Below are 27,277 nucleotides of genomic sequence, written 5' to 3'. Positions count from 1 at the left end.
GATCAAGGTAATACTGGCCTCATAGAATGAGATTGGTAGTTTTCCTTCTGTTTCTATTTTTTGAAACAGCTTCAGGAGAATAGGTATTATTTCTTCTTTGAATGTTTGGTAGAATTCTCCAGGGAATCCATCAGGCCCTGGTCTCTTGTTTTTGGGGAAGCTTTTGATCACTGCTTCAATCTCTTCATAACTAATCAGTCTATTTAAATAATCAGTTTCTTCCTGTTTCAGTCTTGGTAGTTTATAGGTTTCCAGGAAGGCATCCATTTCTTCCAGTTGTTTAATTTATTGGCGTAAAGTTGTTGATAAAAGTTTCTAATGATCCTTCCTATTTTATTGATGTTGGTCCTGATCTCTCCCCTTTCATTCATAATTTTATTAATATAGGTCCTTTCTCTTTTCTTTTGAATAAGTCTGGCCAGTGGCTTATCAATCTTACTTATTCTTTCAAAGAACCAGCTTCTAGTTCTATTGTTCTGCTCTGCTGTGCTCCCGGTGTCTAATTCATTGATCTCTGCTCTGATCTTGATCAACTGCCTTCTTGTGCATGGATTAGGCCTGTTTTTCTGTTCCAGCTCCAGCTTCTTGAAGTGAGAATATAAAAACTGCATTTTAGATTTTTCTATTCTTTTGAGTGAGGCTTGGATGGCTATGTATTTTCCCCTTAGGACTGCCTTTGCAGTATCCCATAGGTTTTGGACCATTGTGTTTTCATTCTCATTGGTTTCCCCAAATTGCTCAATCTCATTTTTAATTCCCTGGTTTACTCAATCATTCTTAAGTGGGATGCTTCTTAGTATCCAAGTGTTTGAGTTTCTTCCAAATTTTTCCTTGTGATTGAGTTCCAGTTTCAAAGCACTGTGGTCTGAGAATATGCAGGGAATAATTTCAGTCTTTTGGTATCAGTTGAGACCTGTTTTGTGACCCAGGATATGGTCTATTCTTGAGAATGTTCCATGTGCATTCGAAAAGAATGAGTATTCTGTTGTTCTGGGGTGTAGTGTTCTGTATATATCTATGAGGTCCATCTCGTCTAGTATGTCATCCAAAGCTCTTGTTTCTTTGTTGATTTTCTGCTTAGGTGATCTGTCTATTGCTGAGGGCAGACTGTTGAGGTCCCCTACTATTAACGTATTATTATCTATATGTCTCTTTATTCTGGTTAAGAGTTGGCTTATGTATCTTTCTGCTCCCCTGTTGGGGGCATAGATAGTTATAATTGTCATATCCACTTGTTGGATACATCCTTTAAGAATAATATAGTGTCCTTCTGTATCTCTAACTATAGTCTTTAGTTTAAAATCTAATCTGTCTGATATGAGAATTGCTCCCCCAGCTTTCTTTTGAGGTCCATTGGCATGAAAAATGGTTCTTCATCCCTTCACTTTCATTCTGGAGGTATCTTTAGGTTCAAAATGAGTCTCTTGTAGACAGCATATGGTTGGGTCATGTCTTTTTATTGAATCTGCAGCCCTGTGGCATTTATGGGAGCAATTAGGCCATTCACATTGAGAATGATTATTGAGAGATATGATTTGGATGATGTCATGCTGCCTGTGAAGTCTTTGTTTCTATAGATTGTAAATTTCTGTTCTGTATCACTCTTGGGGTCTTTTTACTTTTATAGAACCCCCCTTAATATTTCTTGTAAGGCTGGCTTGGTGGTCACATATTCTTTCAGTTTCTGCTGGTCTTGGAAGGTCCTTGTCTCTCCACTCCTCCACTCCTCCACCATCTTTTTCTGACCCCACATTATGTATGCTTCAAATTCCACTTTCCTATATGTTACAAAGAACCCACAAAATCAAAGGTGGACATATTATGAAAACTGACCAAATACTTCCTGTTTCTTTGAGGTAATTTCAAGTGAATATAGGTAATACCAAGGAAGAGTTTTCTGCTATGTCACCATAGGAAATTGCTTTGTATTACTCTGTTACTATTACCGTTTTCAGTTTTTACCAAATATTTTGTAGCCCTCTGATTCTGCTGGACTTGTCCTCTTTTCTTCTGGGCTATGGGCATTGGAGGCCAGCTAATTTGACGGCTGTATGCTAAAGAAACTGTACTTAGACTTTACAGTGTTTTGCTGATAATTGGCCAAATTTATTCCATTTCTAACATAATCCTCTTGGTGACTTGAAAGGCGTGCTTGTAAATATGCACCCTATTAAGTAGATTTGTACACAGTATCCAGAATACCCTCTAGAAAATCTGATACAAAATATTACTTGGTCAAAATTTGGAACTATTTTGAAAATGAATTTGTTTTTTACAATGATTAAGATGAGTCATTATTTAGAAAAAACATTTTGATGGTTCTTCAAATAATGAAAGTGAATATTAAAAATAATTGTTTCTCATAACATCTGGAAAGAATACACTTAATTTTATAAGAGGGGAATAAACAAAGCTTGTTTATTTACTGCACTAGAAATGATTTATTCTGTTGTTGGTAAACAAACTTTAATTTCATTTTTAATAATACTGTGCTATTAGGGTTTATTGGTACATGGTTATTACTTTAGTTGGGGGACTTGTCCAATTTAATTGCCTTTATAAACAAATCCATGTAATAATGATCTTATCACAATATCGTTCTATTATTTTTCCCTGCTAATATTCAAAATGAAAAATCCAAGTTTGGAAATCAGAATAAAATGACTTACAATTTACTAAGATTGGTGAATTTGAAAAAAGTATTCTCAATTTGTAGAATAAGAAGACCCAATATTTTTTGATGTCCTTTTTAATCACCTTATATTAAAACAAGCTTATTAATTAATAAAATCATGTTAAAATTCTCCATATTTCCATTTTTTGTCTGTTTGATTCATTACATAGTGATAAAAGCTTCCACTGTAATTATTTTTATAAGTAATTATCTTTTCCTTTTGTCTCATTTTTTCTTTTCCTTTGTGAATCTTCATGACATGTGTTCTTTTTAGAGTACGTTTTTTCTCTTTATAATATACCTGACTGTATCCCCTTTATGTGTTTTGCCTTAAACTCTAATTTGTTTAATATCAACTTTCTCATCACTATTTCCTTTTGAATTGATATGCATGGTAAATCTTTTACTTTCATTTATTTTTAGTGCTTGAAAAAATTATGTGATTTTCAGCATATTTCTTATCGGTGATAAGAGGCCATTGTTGTTTTGTACATCACCATGTTGACCGAAATGTGTGCACATCGGAGCCTTGTTTTCCTTCTGTAGCGCCGTAGTGAGCTCAAGCTTCAGATATATGCGATTTTCAGTTAACACAGCACTGCACACCACAAGGATAGTCTGTATTCTGATTTTTGTTCTCTACCCTATCTGAAAGTCACTTTAAAAGCAGATTTTAATGGTCATAACTTTGCTTTTTATCTTTTTTCTGCAACCTTAGTTTGTATGTTGTTTATTGCATTTTATTTTTTTCCTTTTTTTTCCCTCTTGACCTTTTAAGAATTCTCATTTTCTTGGTTTGTCTTTTTTGTTGATCAGTTTTTAATGATATAATTGTTCCACATTATTAAAATTCAATGCATAGGAATAGGGTTCAAGTAAATCTATACTTTTATTTATATATATGAGTTCCAGTTAATCATAATTAGGCATTGACTGAATTACCACTATTTTTCAAATCTGCAAATCCAACAAGATTTTTTATATTTAAAATTTTATTTATATTATGTTAGTCACCATACAGTACATCATTAGTTTCTGATGTAGTGTTCCAACAAAAGTTTTTAACTAGTAAATTCTAAAGTATTCTTTACACTTATAATTTCTATATCTGTTACTCGTGATTAGATGTTAACTTGGACCACAAGTCCTTAGTCCTCTTTGCACGGGGTAGTTAAATAGTGTAGATGGCATTCTATTTAAAGTCAAAGTCTTTGAGTTAAAATTTGCTTCTATTTACTGTTAGCTGTGTAACATTGTCTATTACTTAATCATTCTGGATAACCATTTTGTTGTTTGTGCAGTGAAATTCATACCACCAACATCACAAGGTTTTTGAGAACATTAAAGGAGACAATATGTGCTAAGCAAAGTTCATTGTCTCCAACATGTACATTTTAACTGCTTTTTCTCCTGTGATTGTGGATGAGATTGGATCAAGTCTTAACTGTGTTTGTTAGGTGGAGTGGAAGCCACATAAGATGGGGCCAGCCTTTCCGACTACGCCACGTCACAACAGGAAAATACTTGAGTCTCATGGAAGACAAAAGCCTTCTACTCATGGACAAAGAAAAGGCTGATGTAAAATCAACAGCATTTACCTTCCGATCTTCCAAGGTAAGACAGAAAATATAATTTTGGATTACCTGTAATTATGTCCCTACCATATTTCTTTTGATGTTAGAAATGCAAAGAGAAATGATACATCATTTTTTTACATGTATTTCTAAATCTCTAGTTTCTCTTCCATCTATTCCTTTCCAGTAAAACTCATTTCCTAAACCACTGAAACCTGCCCAGGTGTCTCACCTGGTTTATAGTTCTTTGTTTGTTTACATATAACACATTCATCTAGCTTGTTTCTGTTTACCTAGGCTTTGACAAGCACACTTAGCACAAACTTCATGCTATTGTCCTATAACAACATGTCGGTAAAGCATGTTGGAACCTCAAAGGCACATTTACACATCTGCTCTTACATCCAGACCTTCCTTCTTAGGTCTTTCGAATCATTTGTAGGGGGAAAAACCTCTAAGAAAACTGTTTAGATCTCTAATAAGAGTTCCTCCAAGCCAGATGATGAGTAGAATAGGAAAAAACACATCTGCAGCAAAGTCAAGTTGGAATGGTGGTGCTCCCGCCCAGGGGGTCCCTTCGGTACCTCACGCGTGGTCCCGACATACCAAGCCCACAATGCAATGGATTCCTACTCCGGAATCAGCAGAATAAATAATGTCCTGAACAGTGCGATGTCTCAGGAATAGTTGAAAATCACATGTTGAGTGGACAGATGCCAAGCATGTGTATTCATTTTCATCCTAATTATCTATTGCGTCCTTAATCTAATGAGGGATGTGAAACTTGAGCATAACGGTAGGAACGAGCCTGGATTACTCATTAGCTTTTGTCACAGAGATGCAAAACCTGATGTCCCTGTTACAGCTAAAGGGAAGTTTGGGTGAGTCCAGAAGTAACTGTGAGAAGATGGTAGCCTGAGTGCCCATCCCAGCGCCATCCTGTTAGTTCTCCTGCTCTGCAGTGTCCAGGATGCTGGAATGTGCTCCACACCCTTGAGTTCCCCAGAGATTTCCGGGAGAGACAGCGGTGTGGATCCCTCTTCTGTAGGGTGAGAATAGGGAGGCGAGCTGGTAAACCCCAAGGGACAATCTCACACAGGACTCACGTGTGGCTGTTTCTTGTGTGGACTCATAGATGGCTCTGAATGCTGTATTCCGTGGACCCCTGGGGGGTAGTTGCGCTTTGTCTGTGTAGATGGAAAGCGCAACTGGTCTTACTGTGAGTGAGCTTAGTGTTGAGGGGCCTTTTCCTTAAGCCTAACTAAGCAGAAGGCGGGAGTTTGTTAGTTTATCCATTGATAACACCCGAGTCCAAAAAAGGGAAAAAAATTCAGCTCAACCAAGAGGAATTAGTTACCTGATGGTAGAAGCTCTCTTTAAGTAAAAAAAGATGGTACCTATTAAAACAACACACAGCTTTAAGGCAGAAAATTAGAAAAACTAAAGGAAATGCATGGCATCCTAGCAAAATATAATTTAGCAAAATATAATTTAACAAAACAAAATCCCAGAGAAGTAGAGAACCTGAACAGGCCTCTCCCAATGGAAGATGTTGGAAAAGTTCTTCAAGGTATAGCATCTACAGAGACAAAGTCTAGCAAAAATTGGAGGCAAAAGGGAAAAAGTCAAAGGGGTAGTAAGTGCTGTGATTGCTTCCCATGAAACAGAAGACAAGTAATATTTTTTAAAACTGAAAAGTCAGGTAATAGAAGTACAAGGTATTTAACAGTAAAAAGGCAACACTAAAGTATAATGAAATTTACTAAAATAACGTGGTGGAAGAGAGAAGATTTGGTGAAAAAAAGAGGAAAATACTACCCTTGTCATTATCCATAATCCAGTCCAGTAGAAAGAGGACAAGGCAAAAAGAATCATAGACACACACAGCTACAGAAACCCACAGTCAACAGAGACAGGAGGCCACATAGCAACGAACTAGAAAACATAAATGTGACAGCAGAAAACCTAAAATGTAATAGAGTGGAGACCCAATGTATTAGCCTTACCAACACATAAAAATGGGCTAAAATCACAAGGTAAAATAAAAATTTCATATTGAATGGTGAAGTATAAATTATGCTGACATTAAGAGACACCTCCAAAACAATTTTATTTGGGAAGTATGTAAATAAAAAGATGGCTAATGGAATACCAGGAAAATACAAATAAGGAAAAGAAGGGTGTCTGATTTAATATCAGATGAGAAAATAGGCAAAAGAAAGTATCGAGTGAGGTAAAGGATACTTCATAGTATCAAAGAATGCAATTCCCTGAGGATGTAACAGTTAACCAAATCTATGTATCAAATAAAATGACATAGTATTAATATTCATGAAACAAAACCTCTAGGAGATACAAGAGGAAATAAACAGAAAAACTGGTAGTAGGAGACATGAAGTCACTGTTTCTCAGTTTGTGATGGATAGACAAATAACATACAGAAGACGTAAACAACATGTAATAAGGAACATATATGTATTCCATACCACTGAGGAACTTTAGGGTGTCTGAGTCTGGGGAGCCCACCCAGGGGCCCTGCCCCTAAGTAGACATTCATTCACTTTGGAACATTTAAGGACTGCCTTGACCTGGCTTGGGGACACACAGGGACCCTTTCTTCCCCTACTCCTTGGCTTTTTGAAGACAGTAATTGCTACATTTCTGTGACCTCTTGTAAGTCTTCCCACAGAGCTGGACACTCGTTGTACACCCATTTCACAGGTGGGAGAACCAAGGGAAGGAGGGATGAGTCACTTGTCCAAGTCACTGGACTTGAAGCCTGGAAGAGGCAGTAGACAGGAGGTTATCTCTGCCCCAAACCTCCTGTCCAGGGTGGGTTTAAATAACCACACTCTGGCTCCAGGCTTGGAACCCTGAACTGAATAGTTTACTCATCTCCCCAGCCCCCTTGCCTGGCCGCCACAGGAGTCTGGAGGTGTGCCCTTCACCTTGCAGGGCCTCACACAGCTGAGGCACCACCCCACCCCTCTGCAGGCTCCCAGGAAAAAATTCTATTTTGTTGTAGAAATCTGAATACTGAGTTCATCTTTCTGTTTTCGTTATTTCTATAACAGCCATATTCCCGTGGTCTCCAAAAATCCTGTTGCTGTAGAAATCTGAAACTGATACTACCTTTCTCCTTTTATTCTTTCTATAGCAGTCCTGTTCTCCAGGAAGTAAATGGTTGCCAGTGGCAAAGTGGGCTAGGTTATTCAAATGGATATTGAAAATACTGAAGAGAAATGTATATTGACGTATTTTTAAACGTTCTTGCATACATACAGCCCCTGAGCTAGCAATTCTTCTTAATGAGGGGAGGTTGTCTTCCTGATATAAAATAAAACTAGTGCAAGTTAATGTCATCATTCTTTGTCATGGCAAAAAAATTGGAAAAGACTCAAATATTCAGCAAATATAGTCGATAGCTAAGTGGTATTAGCTCTCAGAATATACTGATCTGGAAAAATATCCATCATAATACTGTTGAATTAAAAAAAAAGCAAATCATAATGTCCTTTAAAAAACTATTTTTTCCTTAAAAAATTTCTTGTGTTTGTATATGATTATATAATCGATGTAGAAGGATCTACACTCATCTTTTAATTTTGAGTGCTTTAGAAAAATCAAAATAAAAGGTATGTAAGAACAAATATGGTAGAAATTTTTTGTTTAACTTTTAAAAAACAAATCTCTGGATTATTTTGCTTGTTACAATAGCCATATTTCTTCTGCAAGAACAAAGCATCAGTTAAAGAAGAAAACCATTGCACTGACATTCTTGGATGTAAGCTTGATGCACGTTGTTGTTGTGGTTGGGTGCCTAGAAGTGGAAGTACTCAAAAACTAGGAATACTTTCCTCTGGACAGAAGTTCTTGCCCCAAATAGAAAATTTTGAAACATTTTCCCCCCAGTATCTCTGCTAATATTCTGTGTTAGAGTATAGCTGACATTTGAGGAATTTTAACTGGCTAGCTCTTTCTCAACCTCTCTGCTCAGGGATTCTGTTTCTGGATTTTGGCGACCGTGTAATGTCATAGCTTACACTGGAAGTGGAGAGCAAGGATCCCAGTGATACTTACTAGTGAGCTATTCAGTTTCTCTAAAGCTAATCTCCTGTTAAATCACTCTAATATGCAGGTAGTTAATAATTCACTGTCCTATACTCCACTTTTTAAATTCACCATGGTAATTATATATGATAACATGGTTGAGAGTAGTGAAGGTAGATGTGAAAGCCAGGAAAACATTTTACTTCTACAATCACAGAATTTTCATTTTAAAATCACTGGCAAATTAGGTAATAACGTTTTTTCCATGATACAGATAGTAACTCTATCATTTCTTTCTAAAATTACTTTTTTATTACGTATAATAGTCACAAAAAAATTTTAAAGGGAATTAAAAAAATGTAGTGAGGGGAAAATTACATTCCATTACTCAAAAACAACTGTATTGTATGTGTGTGTTATTAGCAAATATATACATATTTTGATATTTAAGCTAATTATTTAAACTGAAATCTATTTGAGTAAAATTGCTTTCTGCAATTCACAATAAAGAATCATTGAACTAAGAACCAACTAAAACAGAATAAAAATAGTCTCTAATTGTAAATGAAATTATATATTTTTGAAATAAAGTATTTTTATAGTATCAAGATTTTAGAAAAAAATAGTAGTAAATAGATTTTCTCATTCGTTTGTTAATTATCACATTTGATCATGGCCCCTGGTCTTTGAAATAATACTGGGTTCACTTAAAGGTGTATATATATATATTTTTTTCACTTAAAGATATATTTGTTGCTTTTTTTCCTTTAGTGCTATTTACATATTTTTATTATACTATTTCCAATAAAAATAATAAGTATTTCAATTTCTGGAAGGCAAAGACTTTTTTTTAATATAACATTTCTTTGATTCTTAGTATATTTTGAGTACACAATAAACGATTATTGATTGACATAACTACTATGTTGCAAATCACATCTTCATTACTGTGATGAAAAATTTAACTGTTCTAGATCAACTGAAAATACCAACTTTTATCTTGGATTTAGGGTATGGTTTTGGAAACTCTAGAAGTAAAAATCATCTGTCATGATCCTTTGTACTTATATTAGCAGTGCCTTACCTATAACTGTTGAGACCCCTTTGAAAGTATATCCTTAAAATTTAGCAAATCATTAAGATTATTCTTAAAAGTATAAGTGAAAGTGGCTTTAAAAAACTATTCAACTAGTAAATATAAGGAGCAATTTTTTTTTGATTGCCATTGGGATGTCTTTGACACTAATGTGAGCACTCAATACCCAATCTCAAATTCATAATTTTTTTAAAGATTTTTATTTATTATTTATTCGACAGAGATAGAAACAGCCAGCGAGAGAGGGAACACAAGCAGGGGGAGTGGGAGAGGAAGAACAGGCTCATAGTGGAAGAGCCTGATGTGGGGCTCGATCCCATAACGCCGGGATCACGCCCTGAGCCGAAGGCGGACACTTAACCGCTGTGCCACCCAGGCGCCCCTCAAATTCATAATTTGACAGGAGACTCAACAGTTGTTGATAAGTGTATATCTTCAGAATACACAGAATAAAGTACAAAATAGTTTATAATACAGCCTATGTTCTTTTTTTTTTCCAGCTTTATTGAGATATCATTGGCATAAAGCATTGTATAAGTTTAAGGTATACAACATGATGATTTGATACATGTATATATTGCAAAGTGATTATGTTGGCCTTCCATTAAAGACAACATTTTACATAATGAAGAATTCAATTTGATTTATGTAGATTTCCTTAGACCCAGTATTCTTCAGTTTCTCTACTCCTAGAACTTGAATGATCACTTTTCCAGTATGTTGAAATGTCAGTTTTAATCATTGGTAGGTTTTGCCAATTACAAATGTATTATATTCCCTCAAGATGTAATTTTTCTTTAGCTTACTATGCCACTAAAATATTCCCCTGTAAGTGATTTTCTACAGTTTTTCTCTCTCACACACCCTGAACAAAAACCTTTTGGTACTGAAATGATGGAATACCTACCTCAAATAAGACTGCCATTGAGATGACAAGGGTTACAGGTCACATGGCAGAAATAGAACATTTCAGGACATAGTTTTTAGTATGTCATTTTTATTTGGGATTTTTAAAATTTTTGGTTCAAAAATGTTTAAGATGTTTTAAAATATACATACACAGTGAAAATAAGTATAACAGCTAAAGTTTATTATATGCCAAGTAATGTGCTAAGCACCTTACATGCATTATCTTGTTTAATCCTCGATCAAGCCTATGAAGCTTAGATAATACTTTTAATCTTCATTATGCAGATGAGTATTTGAGGCTTGGTTGAGTTATGTGCCAGTTCCAGACTTTGGATGAAAATACTAAAACTAAAACCCTCTTTAATAAGAAAATTAAAGATTTAATAATAATGATAATGTCAGATAGAAAAGATAACATTGCTCATCTGTGATCATCTGACTATTATGGTTGTTTAGTGATTGATTCAGTATCTAAAAAATAAAAGCAGAGTGGAGAATTTGGGGTTTTTCTTATCAAAATAGTTATGCAAAGTCATCGATGGAGATGGATTTTGCATTTAATCAGGATTACATTCAAAATAAATTTTTCCAGTCACCCTTTTTCAAGGGGTGTTGATGGCGTCATAGAAAATAATGCCAATTATGGTTTCATAGAAGATATAGAAATTAAGTTAGAGTTTTTATACTGATCCTTCTTAGTGGCAGTCAGCCCGAGAATGAGCTCACTGAAACGTTCTCTGGTTAAGATGAGGTGTATCAGTCAAAGTTCAACCAGAGAAGCAGAGCCAGCATGAAATACATGTATATTAAGGGATTTTTATTGTGCGGATTTGCTTTATGAGATTGTGAGGGCTGGTTGAGGAAGCCTGGAGTCCATCCTGCAGGTGGCCAGAGAGGAAGATCATGATGAGGATGGGACCCCGTGGGCACTAGCTTCTTGCTGTCTATGAGCTCAGGGAAAGCCTATGCCCTCTTTAAAGGGCTCACCTGATTGTCACTCATACTGGGTATTAGCTCACAGTCAACTGAATAGGACCTTAATTACATCTGTAAGATCTTTTCACTTTGTCTATCGTGTAATCTGATCATGAGTGCTCTTGCATCATGTTCATTGGCCCAACCCACACTCAGGGGGCCAGGATTACACAGATAAGAGAGGGCTTTTCCTAAGGGGCTGTGATCTTGTTTTATTGCTGCTATGAAAGCCCATCAAAGGCCCTCCCAGAACAAGAAATTTTTTAAAGCCCTTCTCTCCACAAACCCACCCACCAGAGTGTCTCCTCAGATTTCTGAACACCAGGGATGAATAAAGCTATGTACTTTTTATAACCCTGCTTTGGATGGGCGAAACTTGGCCTGGTCTATCTGTTCTAGTAATTTCTCTGACCCTTTTGCATTGTTAGACTCCCCAGTTCTCAGCGACTACTTTGTGTTTAAGTGTGGCACCATAAAGAAGCCCAAAAATTTTTGACCTCTTAATTTTCCTCACTTCAACCACTGTTTGTCTTAAGCAGAACTGTCTATGACAAAAACAAACTCTCCATCCTTTAAGGATAAAGGCCTTTCCCCCCCCCTTCCTGTCAGTCACCTGAGAGAATAATTTGGAAGGATTTAAGGATGATTTCTATTAGTACTAGAAGAATCTCTCTGACCTACCTTGTCCATATAATAAGAACAAAATCATACGTGACTAATTTAAAAATCTTAATGAGCCTCGGGGCGCCTGGGTAGCTCAGTTGGTTAAGTGTCCGACTCTTGATTTTGGATCAGGTCATGATCTCAGGGTCATGAATTCGAGCCCCAGGAAGGCTCCATGCTGGGTGTGGAGTCTGCTTACGATTCTCCTTCTCCTTCTGCCCTTATCCCCTCTAAAACAAATCTTAATGGGCTTCATTTGGTATATATAATGCCCGTGTATCACTTAATATGGACGGTTGTCAGAAATAGTTTTGGCCTTATGGGCCAGTTTGGTGTGACCAATGCCAAAATATCACTTAATATTTTTCTTGCTGGTCTTTTTTACTTCTAGAATCATTTGATATTCATTAGGAAATCAGATTTTCTAAGCATTCATAAGTAGAATTATTTAAATGTTAGGAATGGGAGTAGTTTATACGTATATTTTCTGTGGGAAATCGGATGGGGTATGTGATTTTCTTCCAAAAATTTATTTATTCATTTAATAAGTCTTTATTGAGAATCTAATATTTGCAGGCTCCATTCTGCTCCTGGGGACATGGGCCATTGGAGTGAAGGAACCAGACATATGATTCCTGCCCTTGAAAAACTAATTAATAGTCAAGTGGGAAAGAAGGCTGTCGAGAAGCAATTTCAGTAAAATGCCAACATTTCTCTCATAGTTGAAGTATAGCATGCTGAGGTTGTCCGTGAAGCAAAAGAGAAAATATCTATCCAAAAAATCCTCTAATAGTAAAAAAAAGGAATCTTTTCAGCAGCTCTAGACTGTATTAAAAAGAGTTGTTTCCTTTTTGAACATTTTCGTGGCTCTCAAATCTCAAGATTATTCTTATAGGATGGACGATTAGACTATTTAAACATTTATGGATGTTAGTGAATGCCAAGATAATAGTGAGGATCTAAACATTTCCTAAGTTAAATGCAGGAGGTATGGGAATTAAATCTTATATAGTGTTTTGAGGAACGTTTCCACTTAATGGCAAAGTGCCTGTTATGTCCGAGTGCTCTTAAAGGCAAACTGATCTTGGGGGCGCCTGGGTAGTACAGTCGGTTAAGTGTCTGACTCTTGGTTTTCACTCAGGTCATGAACTCGGGGTCTTGGCATCGAGCCCCACATCAGGCTCCTCACTCAGCATGGAGTCTGCTTAGGACTCTCTCTCCCTCTGTGTCCTCTCTCTCTCTCTAAGTAAATAAATCTTAAAAAAAAAGAGTCTGATCTTGAGATTCAAAAATTGCTATTAATCGGTTTTCAACTGCATTGACTCCTTAGTCTGTAATTCCAATCTGATGTTATGTTGATCCAATTAATTTTGTATTTCAATTATTATTTCCATTTTGCTATTACAATGCATTTTACATAGTTTCTATTTCTCAACTGAGATTCCCATCAGTTTATTCATTATGCATGTGTTTTCCTTCATGTCCGTGAATGTATTTTATATTTATAATATTTGCTAATTGTGAAGGCTATCTTTGCATCATTTCTATTACCTGTTATTTTTTCTTTGGTATGGGTCACATTTGGTTTTGTTTTCTTAATTTAGTATAGATCACCTTTTCTTTTTTTTTTTTTGACAGTATATACTGGATATTAGAAATGATATGTTATAGAGACTCTTAATTTTGTTAAGGGTTTGTTTGTTTTTGTGAAGAGTGATTTTACTTTCAGCAGGCACTTAACCTGCTGGACTGAATCTCCAGTTTTGTTCTTTCCTTTGCAGGGGCAATGCCTTATATTCCTGCTCAGTTATTTCAGCTTTCATCTGCGGCTGTTCCACAGGGCATAGTTTAGTGGTCAGCAAGAATTTGGGTGAATTTTATAATCAGACTTTCCAGATACTTTTTTGGTCCAGGATTTAGGTCATCTAATTTTCTGGCTGCTTGTGAGCGCTAAAGTGTGTTCTCTGATATCTCAAGCCAGTAAAGCAGCAGATTTCTTCTCCCTGTGCTGCAGGCAGATTGGGCAGGGCATACCCCATGGCAAAAGGCAGCTTTTAAGAAATCACCTGGGTACCGTTTTCCTCTAGAGAGAAAATATTCTCCAATTTCTCCCTGCTTTTGGTCTCTCTCAAGGATCTTCTGATAGATTCTGGAAAGGATTTTTTTTCTCCAAATTTTATAATTGCTATCTACGGGAGGATTAGTGTAACTTAACTACTCTGTGATTTCCTAATGTCAGAGTAAGTAAAACAAAAACAGAAACAAAAGAATAAAAAAGAACGAAAAAAGAAATAAAGAAGTGATGCCAAAACCAAAGTCTGCTAATTTTGATACAGTGTAGATAATACAGAGTATTAGTAAAATTATTGCTTGCCTAATCTGGACAATGTATTTCTAGTAATACAGGCTAATTTTATGTTAGAGGCTTTTAGTAGCTGTCACACTCTCCACTCATGTTATGCTTATGCTTATAGTTGTTCAAAGCATCGAGATTATTCCCACCTGAATTTCTCCTTCTCTTAAATCTGACTTACAGAAAATGACAGTAAATAAAAGAAGGAAAGACCATGAATGGCTTGTGTTCTTTCGTACAGCAAATAATCACGCTTTACTTTTTTCTAATGTTACTTTAGCAGATCTTCCCTGACCTGAGCATCAGAGATAGTTACTAAAGCAGTTCTTCCTGAAATGTCATTATTATAACTTGTAACCCACAGAGTGATGTGAGCTACTTAATAAAAACCAAAGCATAACTTTACAATTAGTAGTTGTGACTTCTCAAAACATAATCCATAGTCTATAAGTAGACCACCAACTAATTCCCTTGGATAAAAGAAAAACAAAAAGTTAGAATGTTAGGGGCTCATTGTTTTATTCTGAGGAGATAATTACATTGTTATATTTTCCCCTAGAATTTAATTTTCCCATTGATAGGTTTGGCGTAAGCAGATTAGTAGTTTATCTTCTTTGATAGAATGAAGTTGGAATGGCTTAATTATCTGTTTTATTGCAGAGTCTTAGAATAGTGTTTCAAATTATTTGCATAATGGTTACATCAGCTGATAATTTTGTTCATTTTCTTATATGACCTTGACTCTTTGTATTAAGAATTTCAGTTCATTTTAATTTTCAAATGTTGGCATATTCCTAATCATTTTAGAATTATTAGTACAGTGTGCAAATGGCATGAACAAAATCTATCAAAATTTTGTTCTACTTGAATTATTTCTTTTGGTATAGGAAACAGCCATAAAGTTTACTGCAACCTAATCTTAAAAAACATTTGTGTAATTTCCAACTAATTAGTAATTTCCAACTAATTGTGTAACTGTTACTCCAAACTTATCTTCAAAAACATTTGTGTAACTATTATGAAAGCTAAATAAGGAAAGACACAGATGAAATGTAAAGTAAATTTAACAACAAAAGCTAGACCAAGGAGAAGAATAAGAAACCACAGAGGGAGGAACAGCAACCAAAAGAACATTAGTTGTTGTTGTTGTTGTTGTTGTTGTTGTTGTTGTTGTTTTTGCTGTTATTTTAAGGACTGTATAGAACTTGAAGACATCATGGGTGCCTGAAGACCAGAGTTAAGTGTGGGAGGGAAAATTGAAAGAGCGTGTTAAAGGAGGAAGCATTAAAATAGGGAGGGATTTGTATAGTTAGCTGGAGTCAGAGGAGTGGTTGGCTGTTCATAGCACAGGGAACTTACCCTAGTAGCCCTGGGAGCAAATGGGTCTGTAGTCCCCATTGGAAGTTGCAGTTGTAGAAACTGAGTTATGGCTTTGATCAGTTCAAGAAAAATCAGCACTGTTATTAACATCCTTAGTAACATCACCATCAACATTTATCAACACCATTTTCATGGTCAGAATCATTAAAATTTATGTATATTTATTTTATCCCAGGCTGAACACTTTATGTGCATTATCTCATTATCTCATTTTTTTCTGATACTATGGGTGAGATATTTTTGTTAACTTTATTTACAGATGAGAAGCCTGAGGCTTAAAAGGTTTAAATTGTCTTGAGGTCACAGAGGTAATCAGTGGCAGAGATTGAACTCAAAACTGGATTTTCTGTTCCCCTAAACCTATGCTCTTAACCGCCAATAATGAAAAAAAAATCTGGAAAGAATATGAAGCGTAAGCTACTAATTTTAAGATCTCTGGTTTGGAGTTTGCCATTAAGCAATATAAAATTTTATGTTAGGGCCAAAATAATTTTCTACCAGCATCAGTAATTCAAAGTATGTTTATTTATCTTTACAATTTCCCACTTTGATTTTTCAGTATCAGTTGAACTGCTAGAATAGAGTATTTGACATTATTTTAAAGGATGTCAGACTGCTGAATTTTTCAAGGAACATATTTACAAAAAGGCAAAGTTCTTTCAATATAAACTAGTAGTTTGGGCTCCTGGGTGGTTCAGGAGTCGTGGGATGGAGCCCTGCATCTGGCTCCCTGCTCCATAGGGAGCCTGCCTCTCCTTTAGCCTCTGCCCCTCTCTCTCCCTGTCTCTCATGAATAAATAAATAAAATCTTTAAGATATATATATATATATATATAGATAGATTATGTTTTATATATATAAATATATATAAATTTATAAATATATAAGAAAATATCTATATATATAAACTAGTATATATATTATACTAGTATTTTTAGGACTTTTGCTTATCTTCTTTTTTTTTTTTTTCTCTTTCTCTCCTTAGGAAAAATTGGATGTAGGAGTGAGAAAAGAAGTCGATGGCATGGGGACATCTGAAATAAAATACGGAGACTCAGTATGCTATATACAGCATATAAATACAGGCCTGTGGCTTACTTACCAGTCTGTGGATGTGAAATCAGTGAGAATGGGGTCCATACAACGTAAGGTAAGATTATGTAAAAACGCAATTTATAGCTGCCATTATGTATGACAAAAATACACAAATGCAAAACAGCAAGAGGTAGCTAACACTTTGAGCCACCTGCTAAACGTGCAAAAAGATCAAATCCCACCATAATAATCTCTTTAGTTTTTGTGAGGTGAACAATGCTGGATGTTACATCATGGCTTTAAATATTAAGCCAAGAAATAGACTCTTTTCTGGATTCTAGCATCTACGTACTTCACTTTGTTCTCTGTGCTCCTGCCAGGGTTATGTCTCTAAAATACAGGAGGGCTCATGCACTCTAGCTAATTAATTAATCTAAGTTTAAAGGCTTACACTTGATTAAGTTATTAGAAGATTTTTGTGCATGTTTGGGATAACTTAGGTATGTGAATATACTTTTCCAACTATAAATGTCATCAATTCTAAAACAGGTGTTTTCAATAATAATTTGGTATCTAAATCAAGATATTCTATAAGTATAAAAAATAAATACATAAGTATAAAAAATACACTGGATTTTGAAGGCAAAGGAGAACAACAGAAAGAATGTTAAATACTTTAGTAACGGCTTTGTTCTGTTTATTATGTGTTGAAATAATAATAGATATATATATATTAGGGTAAATCAAATATATAATTAAAATTTTACCTTTTTAAAAAAATTTTTTGATGTGTGTTCTGGAAAATTTAAATTTGCATATTTTAGAAACAGTTTCTGCCACCCTTCTCCCCCACCCCATGCTTCCTTCCAATACTACCACACCGAAGGATAGATGCTATCATTGCTTGTAATACTGGAGATGAGTTTTGTGCAGGCCTTTTTTATTATTTTATGAATGGTGATTTTATTGGATTTGCCATATGGCATTCTATATTGTTATACCTCAGTATTTACCAGAAAGGTTAATGTTCAAAGTATGATTGCACAAATCATAATAAACAGAAAGAGGGAAGAAAGTAAAATTCTTAACTCAGTTATTACTTTCTGTGAGCTCTTGTCTAATTCCACATTTTCTTTATAGTTTTAATTGAGTTGAATATGATAAATGGTTATGAGAAAAATATAGGTAGAAACGATAACATGTAGACACATTTTTTAAAAGATTTATTTCTTTATCAGGGGGGAAGCAGAGAGAGAGAGAATCTCAAGCAGACTCCCCATTGAGTGCAGAGCCCAATGCAGGGCTCTATCCCAGGACCCCAAGACCATGACCTGAGCTGAAACCAAGAGTGGGACACTTAAACAGCTGAGCCACCCAGGGGCCCATCGTATTTTTGCAAAGATAGAAATAAGTTTTAATCAGATCACTAGAAACTTCAGGTGTCATTTCCCCATTCTCTATACTTAAGTGGTAAATGCAATATATATATATTAACAATTGTCTTAAACAATTGTCTTCAATCTTTTTTTGCTCAAGTACCACTTGAATGAATTTTTAAAACCACACACCTCATGACATAGTTTTTGCTATAAATTTAAATAGTTGCAAATAAAATTATTTCCAACTTATTGTAAATAGGAACATTTTAAACCAAACTCTTTTAAATATTTTTTAAAATGTCTTTTAAATATTTTGCATGGGAATTAAATACCAAGAGTTTCCATAATTACCTTTCTGCTGAATTACATTCTGCTGAATTCAAAGAAAGTACCAAGCCCTGGAAATGTTATCTTCTAAGTGGACCTCAAAGTAATTCCCTCTGCCCCATCCCTACAGATCTAGTTCAGCCTTTCTCATCCTTTGTGTGCTCTATTTCCAGAGCCTCTTAACCAGTGTGTCTGCCTGCCTTCAGTCTTACTTTTCTCTCCAATCTATTCTGGCTTTACGACTGCCATGTTTAAAACCCATCATGGCTGAGCTTTACTTCCTGTGGTAATTCCAGCCTCTTTACCACGACAAACCAGATCACTGCTTAATCAGTCCTTTCTCTGTCTTCAGTCCATTGCAGTTTATTCTGGGGTTCTTAATCCTTACTCCACTATCTGATTCCTTAACCATGGGTTAAAGTCAAAGTGGGACTTAGACTCACCACCATAGGTCTTTCCTTCTAGAAAGCTAAGGGTGTTGAGAAGTTAACCAGTCTTAAGTTAGAGAAGACAGACTTTATAGGCCATAGAAGAGATAATCTAGTAAAATCTCTACTGTAGACTTATTACCACTTGGAGAACCATCTACTATAGTAAATCCTTAGGGGAAGACTTCAGTGTGGTCACCATATATGAGAACTTCTCAGTCCAGATCTCCTATGTTTTATATACTTCCCAGTTAGCTAGTGGCTTCAAATCATTTTAACTTTCAAGAAAAGCATGTTGGTCATATATTTGCCAGATTTTTACATATTTGAAACTGGCTTTCTGTTGTTTCATATAAATAAAAACTTGGTTAGTTAAAAAATGTCTGAATCACTATTCATAGCTTTAATGTATCCCACATCATGTGAATATTCATGTTTTGCTGCAGAAATATAAATTTATTGATTGCAGAGTGATGCACAGACCACGCTAGTGTTACAAATAGTATACAGTTTATATACTGTATTACCTTTTTAAGAAAATCTGAAAACATCTGTCACCAAGAATTTTTAATTAGCACACATATGTCTTTTTAAAACTGAGAGAATTGTACAACCTCTGTTTTCCTTCTGTTTGTTAGTTTCTTTCTCAGGAAATGGGCTTGTTCCTCTTCTCCATGTTGGCTGTCTTCTCTTTCTGTATTTTTATCTTTCTTCCTAGTTTCTAGATCACATTACTCATTTTGTTGTGTTTGGTGCTCATCTCCTTAAGTTCTTTCAGTGCCTTTGAAATTTCACTTTTCTTGTAATGTTTCATGATCTCATCCCCAATCACTTTTTCTGTCAGCTTTCTATTTTTCATCTATTCTGCTTGCTCATCTCATGTGCTTTCTTATTGTGAATCTCACTCCTATTTCACGGAAATTATACTTTCTTGCATCCCTCAGACAATTGGAATAGTTTATGTATGTAAGTGATATCCTACTATTCCTGTTTTTCTGGCTTTTTAAAAACTTAGGAATTATTGCTGAATTTTATCAATTAGAGGAATTATACATCATGTTTTAGCATCCTTCAGTTTGTTGATAAATAAAGTTAATAGACATTACGATATTGAAGAATCCTTAAAGGCATAGATGAAACCCTACTTGGCCATAGTTTATTATGCTTTTTAAATATTATTAGATCTTATTCATGTTTTATTTAGAATTATTACATATATATTCAGAGATAAAACCAACTTTCCTTCGTTAGGGATACAAATTTGAATTTGAAATTTGAATGCCATGGAATTTTCATATATCACAAAATATTCTGTTTCTGGTCTTTTTCAACCATTTAAAAATGTAAAATTCATTAAAAGCTCACAGACTGTACTGAAAAAGGCAACAGGCCATAGTTTTCTCACCTCTGGTCTGAGAGGGACAGTTTACCATGAAAATTCTCTGTTCTTTGAAGATTCTTTAGAGCTCACTTGTAAACCTGGGATCTTTTAAATAGTAACTCTTAAAGTTCCTTTCTAGTCTCTCTTAAATAAGCTGATCTCATCAAATTTTCTACTGTATTTAATTCTTAATTTGCTAGGAAGCCGTCTGTTTCCTCTGGGATATTAACTTACATTTTTTTGCCATTGAGTTGTAAATAGTATTGACTTATGACAGTGCTACAGTTTTAATGTGTTTTGTGTCATATCTTATTCTGGTTTTTTTTTCTTCTTTTAAAAAATTTTATCTTTAGCCTGGCTTGTGAAAGGTATATTTATTTTATTTATCTTCTTAAAGAATCAAATTTTGGGTTATTCATCCTTTTTAGCACTTTATTTGGTTTCTGGTCCATTAATTCCTCTTTTTATCTTCCTTAATTCCACTCTTCCACTTTGTGTTTGTTTGCTTGTTTTTTGAGTCTTACAACAAGTAATATGTGCCTTCATTTTAATCATTTTTTTTTCTTTGTCAGTGAAGACATGTAAGGCTACAGAGTTGCCTTTTAATACAGACATAGCTCTGTCTCATTGATTTTGGTCTAACGAGTTCCTCTTTACTTTCTAGATAGTATATAATTTTAATTCTAGTCATTAATCGTAGTTCAGTACACCTGCTTAGATGTGCTGAAATGTCTTGCTACAAGCATCGAGTGAAGGAAGCTAGATACACGTAGTCCCATTTATGTGTAGTACACAACTGACCTTTGTTATGAAGAGTCGGGAAGGTGGGGAGTAGTATGGAGGATGAGGCCAGTAAGGGTGCCCTAGGGGAGACTTTAAGGTACTATAATGTTCTCTTTCTTGATTGGGGTGTTGGTTGCATGGTGTGTTCATTTAGCTGTTCACCTAAGATTTCTACACTTATGTTATTACTTCTGTAGAAAGTTCAAAAACATAAAGCCAAACAAAAGAACTAATAAAATTATGTTTTTTAAAGAACTTAGATGCCCTGGAAACAATGATCAGTACTTATTACTCAGGCTATGTTCAGAACTGGTAACTGGCATACCAATGCAACATTTTCCTTTACTGCTTTTTTCAGAGTTTGCTTAGACTGTGGTTCAGTCATTGAACGTAAATATGTGAGATCTGGTGTCTGTTTTGTTTAACTCATTTATTGACTCACTTTTTAAAAGAAAAACTCAATGAATATATTGAGTGAGTGGTTTGTAAGAGAACTGTGCATATTATTTTAAATGTACAGATCAGCTTATTGTCCCTTGTACCTGCCTTTTGATTCTGTTTATTGTTAGGGCTTACCTTTGGAGTGCCCGTCTTCTTAACACCTATTTAGAAAGGAGATGGGAGTCATGGTGTTATTTATGCATTTCTGTAGGCTATTATGCATCATGAAGGTCACATGGATGATGGCTTAAATTTATCTAGATCTCAGCATGAAGAATCACGGACTGCACGTGTCATCCGGAGTACAGTCTTCCTTTTCAATAGATTTATAAGGTACATTTTCTTCTGTTGTAGTAGTGGTTTGACATTTTATTTCAATGTCCTTATTGGATTTACAAATACACAATTCTAAAATATACTGTGGTGGTAAACCTATAATTTCGTAGGTTGGCAGTACACATTAGAAAATGATAGATGATTTTATGTCTTTCTTATAAATAAACTTTTTAAAAGGGAATGTGATTTTTAGAAATTGTGTGTGTAATTTATAATTCATAGCTGGGGTTCAGAATTATTCTATAATATACCCTTATGCTGCAACTACTTAAATCTGCTTTCACACTGAGAGTAATGAAGCCTAGATACTTGTGAGTTTTGAACTTTATTTATTTATTTATTTTAAAGGGTTTGGGGAGGGGCAGAGGGAGAGGAGGAGGGAGAATCTTAAACAGTCTCCAAGCTCTGTGCGGAATCCAATGCAAGCCTCGATCTCACAACCCTGAGATCATGACCTCAGCTGAAATCAAGAGTCGAACACTTAACCAACTGAACCCACCCAGGCACTCCTTGAATGATATTTAAAAATGATTCTTGTAGTAAATAAGTTTTCCTACCTCATAACGGAAACAGTTGCAGATCTGCAAACTAAATCAAACTTGTGGTCAAGGTATTTCCTGGTAACATTAAACCAATATACTTTCTGGCTTATGATGGATATATCCTATGTCTTTTTAAACTTTCAGATTTGATGGGAAAAATATTTGTTTTATTAGTGTAGTCTTATTTACTATTAAGATCCTGATTTTTAAAAAAGTATTGGCAGATTTCTTTTTTTTTTATTCTTAGAGTGGAAGTCAAGGTCATTTAGATTTTCTTCATTTGAGTTTTCTTATGTAGTTTCTTTTTAAGATTTTATTTATTTTAGAGAAAGAGCATGCACGAGCGAGTGCATGCTTGAATGAGGGGAGGGGCAGAGGGAGAGGAAAAGAATCCTAAGAGGACTCCACACTGAGCACAGAGCCTCACGTGGGGCTCAATCTCACAACCCTGAGATCATGACCTAAGCCAAAACCAAGAGTTGGATGCTTAACTGACTGAGTCACCCAGCTACCCCTATAGTTTCTTTTCTGTGACCCTTCTGGTCTCTGTCTTCTAGGTCAGGGTAGTGGTGGTGGTGGTGGAATTGTGTGTGTGTGTGTGTGTGTGTGTGTGTGTGTGTGTATGTGCGTGTTTGCCTTTGGGTTGTGAGAAAGGATTTTATTCTTCTGGACTGCAAGAAATACATATAAAACCTTCTTTTCCTTTAGGTATATTAATAAATGTATTCTGAAAGTTATATTAGGGAGGAATCTGTGTTTAGTAGTAATATTGTTTAATCTTCAAAGTGCAAAATGTAGAGATGGAATTCATGGCTTTAATCTTTGCTCTGATATAGTATGATTCTACCACCTTTGGTTTTCCTCAATTATTCTCTTCATTTTTCTGTTCTTGATAAATTAAGATGGTGAATGTCTTTATAGGAGACAGACATTATAAAACTTACATAATTAACAATTTTAGGAGTTTTGCATAGTATTTGTCTGACAAGAGGCTTCTAGAAAGTAATGATTACATTGTAAGAGAACTGTGCATATTATTTTAAATGTACACATCAGCTTATTGTCCCTTGTACCTGCCTTTTGATTCTGTTTATTGTTAGGGCTTACCTTTGGAGTGCACGTCTTCTTAACACCTATTTAGAAAGGAGATGGGAGTCATGGTGTTATTTATGTATGTAGATACTGTAGATACTGTATGTAGATAATATATTTGATGGGGCACCTGGGTGGCTCAGTTGGTTGAGCATCCAACTGTTTGTTTTGACTTGGGTCGTGCTCTTGGGGTCATGGGATTGAGGTTCCCATCGGGCTCACACCGAATATGGAGTCTGCTTGTCCATCTCCCCTCCCCCCCAACCCTCCTGCTCACACACATGCATGCTTGGCTCATGCACGTGCTCTTTCTCAAAAAACTCTTTAAAAAAATGTAACTAGTATATTTGAATCACTTTTGAATTTCATTCACTTTAGTATGAGAGTTGAGTTTAACTTCTTTATAAATATATTTATGATTCAACTAAGGTTTAATAAGATAAAATGTTTAGAACAAAAGTATATCATCGTATATAAATTTTTATTATGAAAGGGGAGAAATAATTTTCTTCTGAAAAGTCATTTCTATTACTTTTTGAGCATAGAAAGACTTTTAGAGATGATAAAACTAGGTAATAGATAAATTCCATTGTAATTGATTTGAAATTGTGGACAAAAACTTTAGGAGAGTTGTACAGTTTTTCTATTTCTACTGTTTATAAGGCTGAATTCAATTATTTCAAAATTTTTTGTAATCTTTTGTAATTGATGATACATTTTAAATTATATTTGTGAGTATTGTAAATTCAAAGATTAGCTAATTCTCATTTATGAGGCCCTTATTGTTTTTAAAATGTAAATTCTAAAACAGATAATTAGCCAGGAACATTTCCTTGGAGTAAAATATTGCCACATAATTTTGCTGTTGCAGAGTGCAGGAAAGGAAGTATAATATTTTATGCATTAAATTTTGTCATGCCTAATATGAGTATTGCTATATCAGCTATAGTATATGCATTCGCCCATTCTTTTATGGTGTCTGTTGTCTGTTTTTAAATAAACTTCTTATTTTGAAATCATTTTGATTTACAAATACCCTATTTTAAAGTTTTTTCCATGTACATTCAAAGCTATGAATTTTAAGACTCAGAATCTCAGAAAGCTTAACAAATTAACCCTTTGACTTGCCAGTAATATGTTTTTCTTTGAAGAAAATGCAACACGATGTTCTTAATCCAATTTTAAATACTTTTTTTTTCAGATTAGAGAAAAGCATTTTAATATATTACTTTCTGATTAATAAGAAATTTTTAAAAATTAACATCATTGGAATGTATTTTTAAACAGGCAGGAATTTTCAGAATGTCAGTGAGGGTCACTGATCATGTAGCAGTTAACAATTCCTTCTCCAAAAACAAAACAGAACAAACGAAGTCAGAATTATGAAGCTGGGAAGCTGCATCTTAAACCTTGAAGTGTATGTAGTGATTTAAAATGAAAATTAATTGGTTTCTAAATATTGAGACCATTGGCTCTGTAGGAATTGGTTCTCAAGGCCCTTTATGTTTTTGTCTAGATGAGTTTCTCTTGATACTGTGTTTTTTAGTATAGCATTGTATATACTTGATAAAATTTACAATTTTTGTTTGAATATATTAATTATTGGTCTTTGAGGAAAACAAGGACCTTGCTTATGGGTTCCTTTAACGGTGGTGTAGGGAGAGAGAGTAAAGCTTTATATACTCTGTGGTCTAAAAAATAATAAGATTGCAGATCGCTGATGTAGAGAAATGTTTGCTGTTTATTTTAGGGGCCTTGATGCACTCAGCAAAAAAGTGAAGGCTTCCACGGTGGACCTCCCTATAGAATCTGTGAGTCTAAGTCTGCAGGACTTGATTGGCTACTTTCATCCCCCAGATGAACATTTAGAGCATGAAGACAAGCAGAACAGATTACGAGCTCTAAAGAACCGCCAGAATCTCTTCCAGGAAGAGGTGAGTTTCTACCAACATTCATCTCTTTATGCAGCTGTCTGGAAAGGAAAACAACTTCTCTGTGGGGCAGTTGTCTGACAGGTTTGCATTTTGAGTTGGATGAGCTGGTAAACTATGGCCTAAGGGAACCAGGCCTCGGAGGAATCCTGCAATTATTTTTATTTCTCTGTCAGGGAGTGCTCATTTTAAAAAATGGAACTCTTCGCTCCCCTGGCAAAGGACATTTTATTTTGCTGTCTGCTCAGCCTTCATGCTGATCATACGTTGCACTGCAGTTTAGTTCACGTTTATTATATAAATGCAGTATCTTGAAGTGTCTAAATAAATACAGGCTTTGGAAAACAAGAAGGTTTTTAGACTGTTGAGCAGGTTCTTGAGGTTACTTGGACGTGTCTGAGGACCCACAAGGAGCTTTGTGTTGGGAGGGAAGCTGTCCAGGAGAGGGCAGGACACCTGAGGGATGCAGAGCTCAGGGCTCTCTGCTTAGAGCAGCCCCACTTACTACTTTTTTGTGTATTCAGTTTTTGTGTGTGATTTTATTTCATGCACATTCCAGTTAAAAAGAGCTCAAGTGCCATATTTCATAGACAGAAGGACTGAGGGATATGTTTAATGACCCTAAAATGAGTGTCGGAATTAGTACTGTATATTCAAGAGTTTCAGTGGGAGGATGTCAGTGGTGAGCTGGCAAATCAGGCCAGCTCAGCAGGTGCTCCCATTCTTCTCAGTGCTCCCTATATGTGGAATAATGAATGTGTCTGAGTGAAAGCATCTTTGTAAAAGTAGCTAAGAAAAAAGTTAGAGAATTGCTGAGGACCCATGAGCCCTAACTCTACATTCTTCTAGTTTTAAAACATTTCCTGCTTTTCTGTTGAAGGCCTTTGAACTTCACATCAATTTTTGAGGACTTTTCACTGTGTATACAAAAAACTGATATGTTTAGAGACCATAGTGGTATGAAAGCACAGGGTAGGTCAACCTGAGCCAGTAACAACATGGAGTACTTTGTTGGGCCCTTTTCATTTGGTGTGTGCCAAAATGTTAGACTATGTTGCATTCATTTAGTGTCTAGAAAAACTAAAATGAAATACTGGTGTGTGAAATTTTGAAGTATTGATTTTGATATATTTTTTTCAATTTCTCATGGAAGACAGCATGGATGGAGACCTAGAAATGTGTTTAGGTCCATGGTGCCTCTTACAACTCTGTGAGAAATGGGTTCCCTTGATCAATCAACTAGAACTAGCTCATCCTTTCATGTGTGTTGCCTCATTTTGGCAACCTTGATCTAGCATTAATAATAAAAGCATAATTTCAAGTGCATACAGCATCTTACAAAGCTCTATAATGCACTTTTGATTAGCTTCAAAGATCTCTTTTCATGAGCTTTTTTCATTTATTAGATCTTTCATTTAATATTAAAAATAATGATGATCATCATGATCATGATGATGCCTGCCCTAAGAACCAGGATTCTTAGCTCTTATGCTTTTCTAGGGGAGGAAAAGAAGTCATTTTCCTCTACTCCTGTTAGGTTCATTAGTTGGGGTCCTGCAGATTAGAGTGACAAAGACAGATATATAAGAGAAAACAAAATGTTTATTAACATGTGAATCATGCATATCCATGGGAGCACTCAGTGATGAGCAACTCAAAGGAGTGGTTAGAACTCAGGCTTATACAGCATCTTAACAAAAGGACAGTAAATGTGTAGAAAAATAAAGAGACAAGGAAAGGAGTTTTGAGCTTCTAGGGGCAGAAAGTTGTGGGAAGGTGAATATATAGGGGAACTAGTGAAAGTTAAGGGTGAGTTAGTAAAGTTATGTAGATTCCTTTGTGAAGCCTCTGGGCTGATAAGTGTTGGGCCTTGCTTCTTGTGATGAAGCATCTCCTGTCCTTCCTGGTAGAGGAAAAGGGCAGAGAAT

The 27,277-nt window shown here is 35.2% G+C and overlaps 1 protein-coding gene across 1 annotated transcript in view; it reads left to right on the top strand.

Annotated features, from left to right (window-relative positions):
* The window catches only part of RYR2 (ryanodine receptor 2), a 528,108-nt gene that overhangs the window by 153,266 nt on the left and 347,565 nt on the right, over window positions 1-27,277 (top strand). The window contains exons 12-15 of the mRNA XM_008689669.1: window positions 4,132-4,288; window positions 16,660-16,824; window positions 21,660-21,781; window positions 25,169-25,352. Coding sequence (XP_008687891.1) covers window positions 4,132-4,288; window positions 16,660-16,824; window positions 21,660-21,781; window positions 25,169-25,352 — 628 coding nt within the window. The remainder of the gene's footprint in view (window positions 1-4,131; window positions 4,289-16,659; window positions 16,825-21,659; window positions 21,782-25,168; window positions 25,353-27,277) is intronic.

The sequence above is a fragment of the Ursus maritimus genome, unplaced genomic scaffold, assembly GCF_017311325.1.
Source record: "Ursus maritimus isolate PB19 unplaced genomic scaffold, ASM1731132v1 scaffold_7, whole genome shotgun sequence".
NCBI classification, from domain to species: domain Eukaryota; kingdom Metazoa; phylum Chordata; class Mammalia; order Carnivora; family Ursidae; genus Ursus; species Ursus maritimus.
Note: the sequence above shows the minus strand (reverse complement) of the source record. Positions and strands in the feature narration are given on the sequence as shown.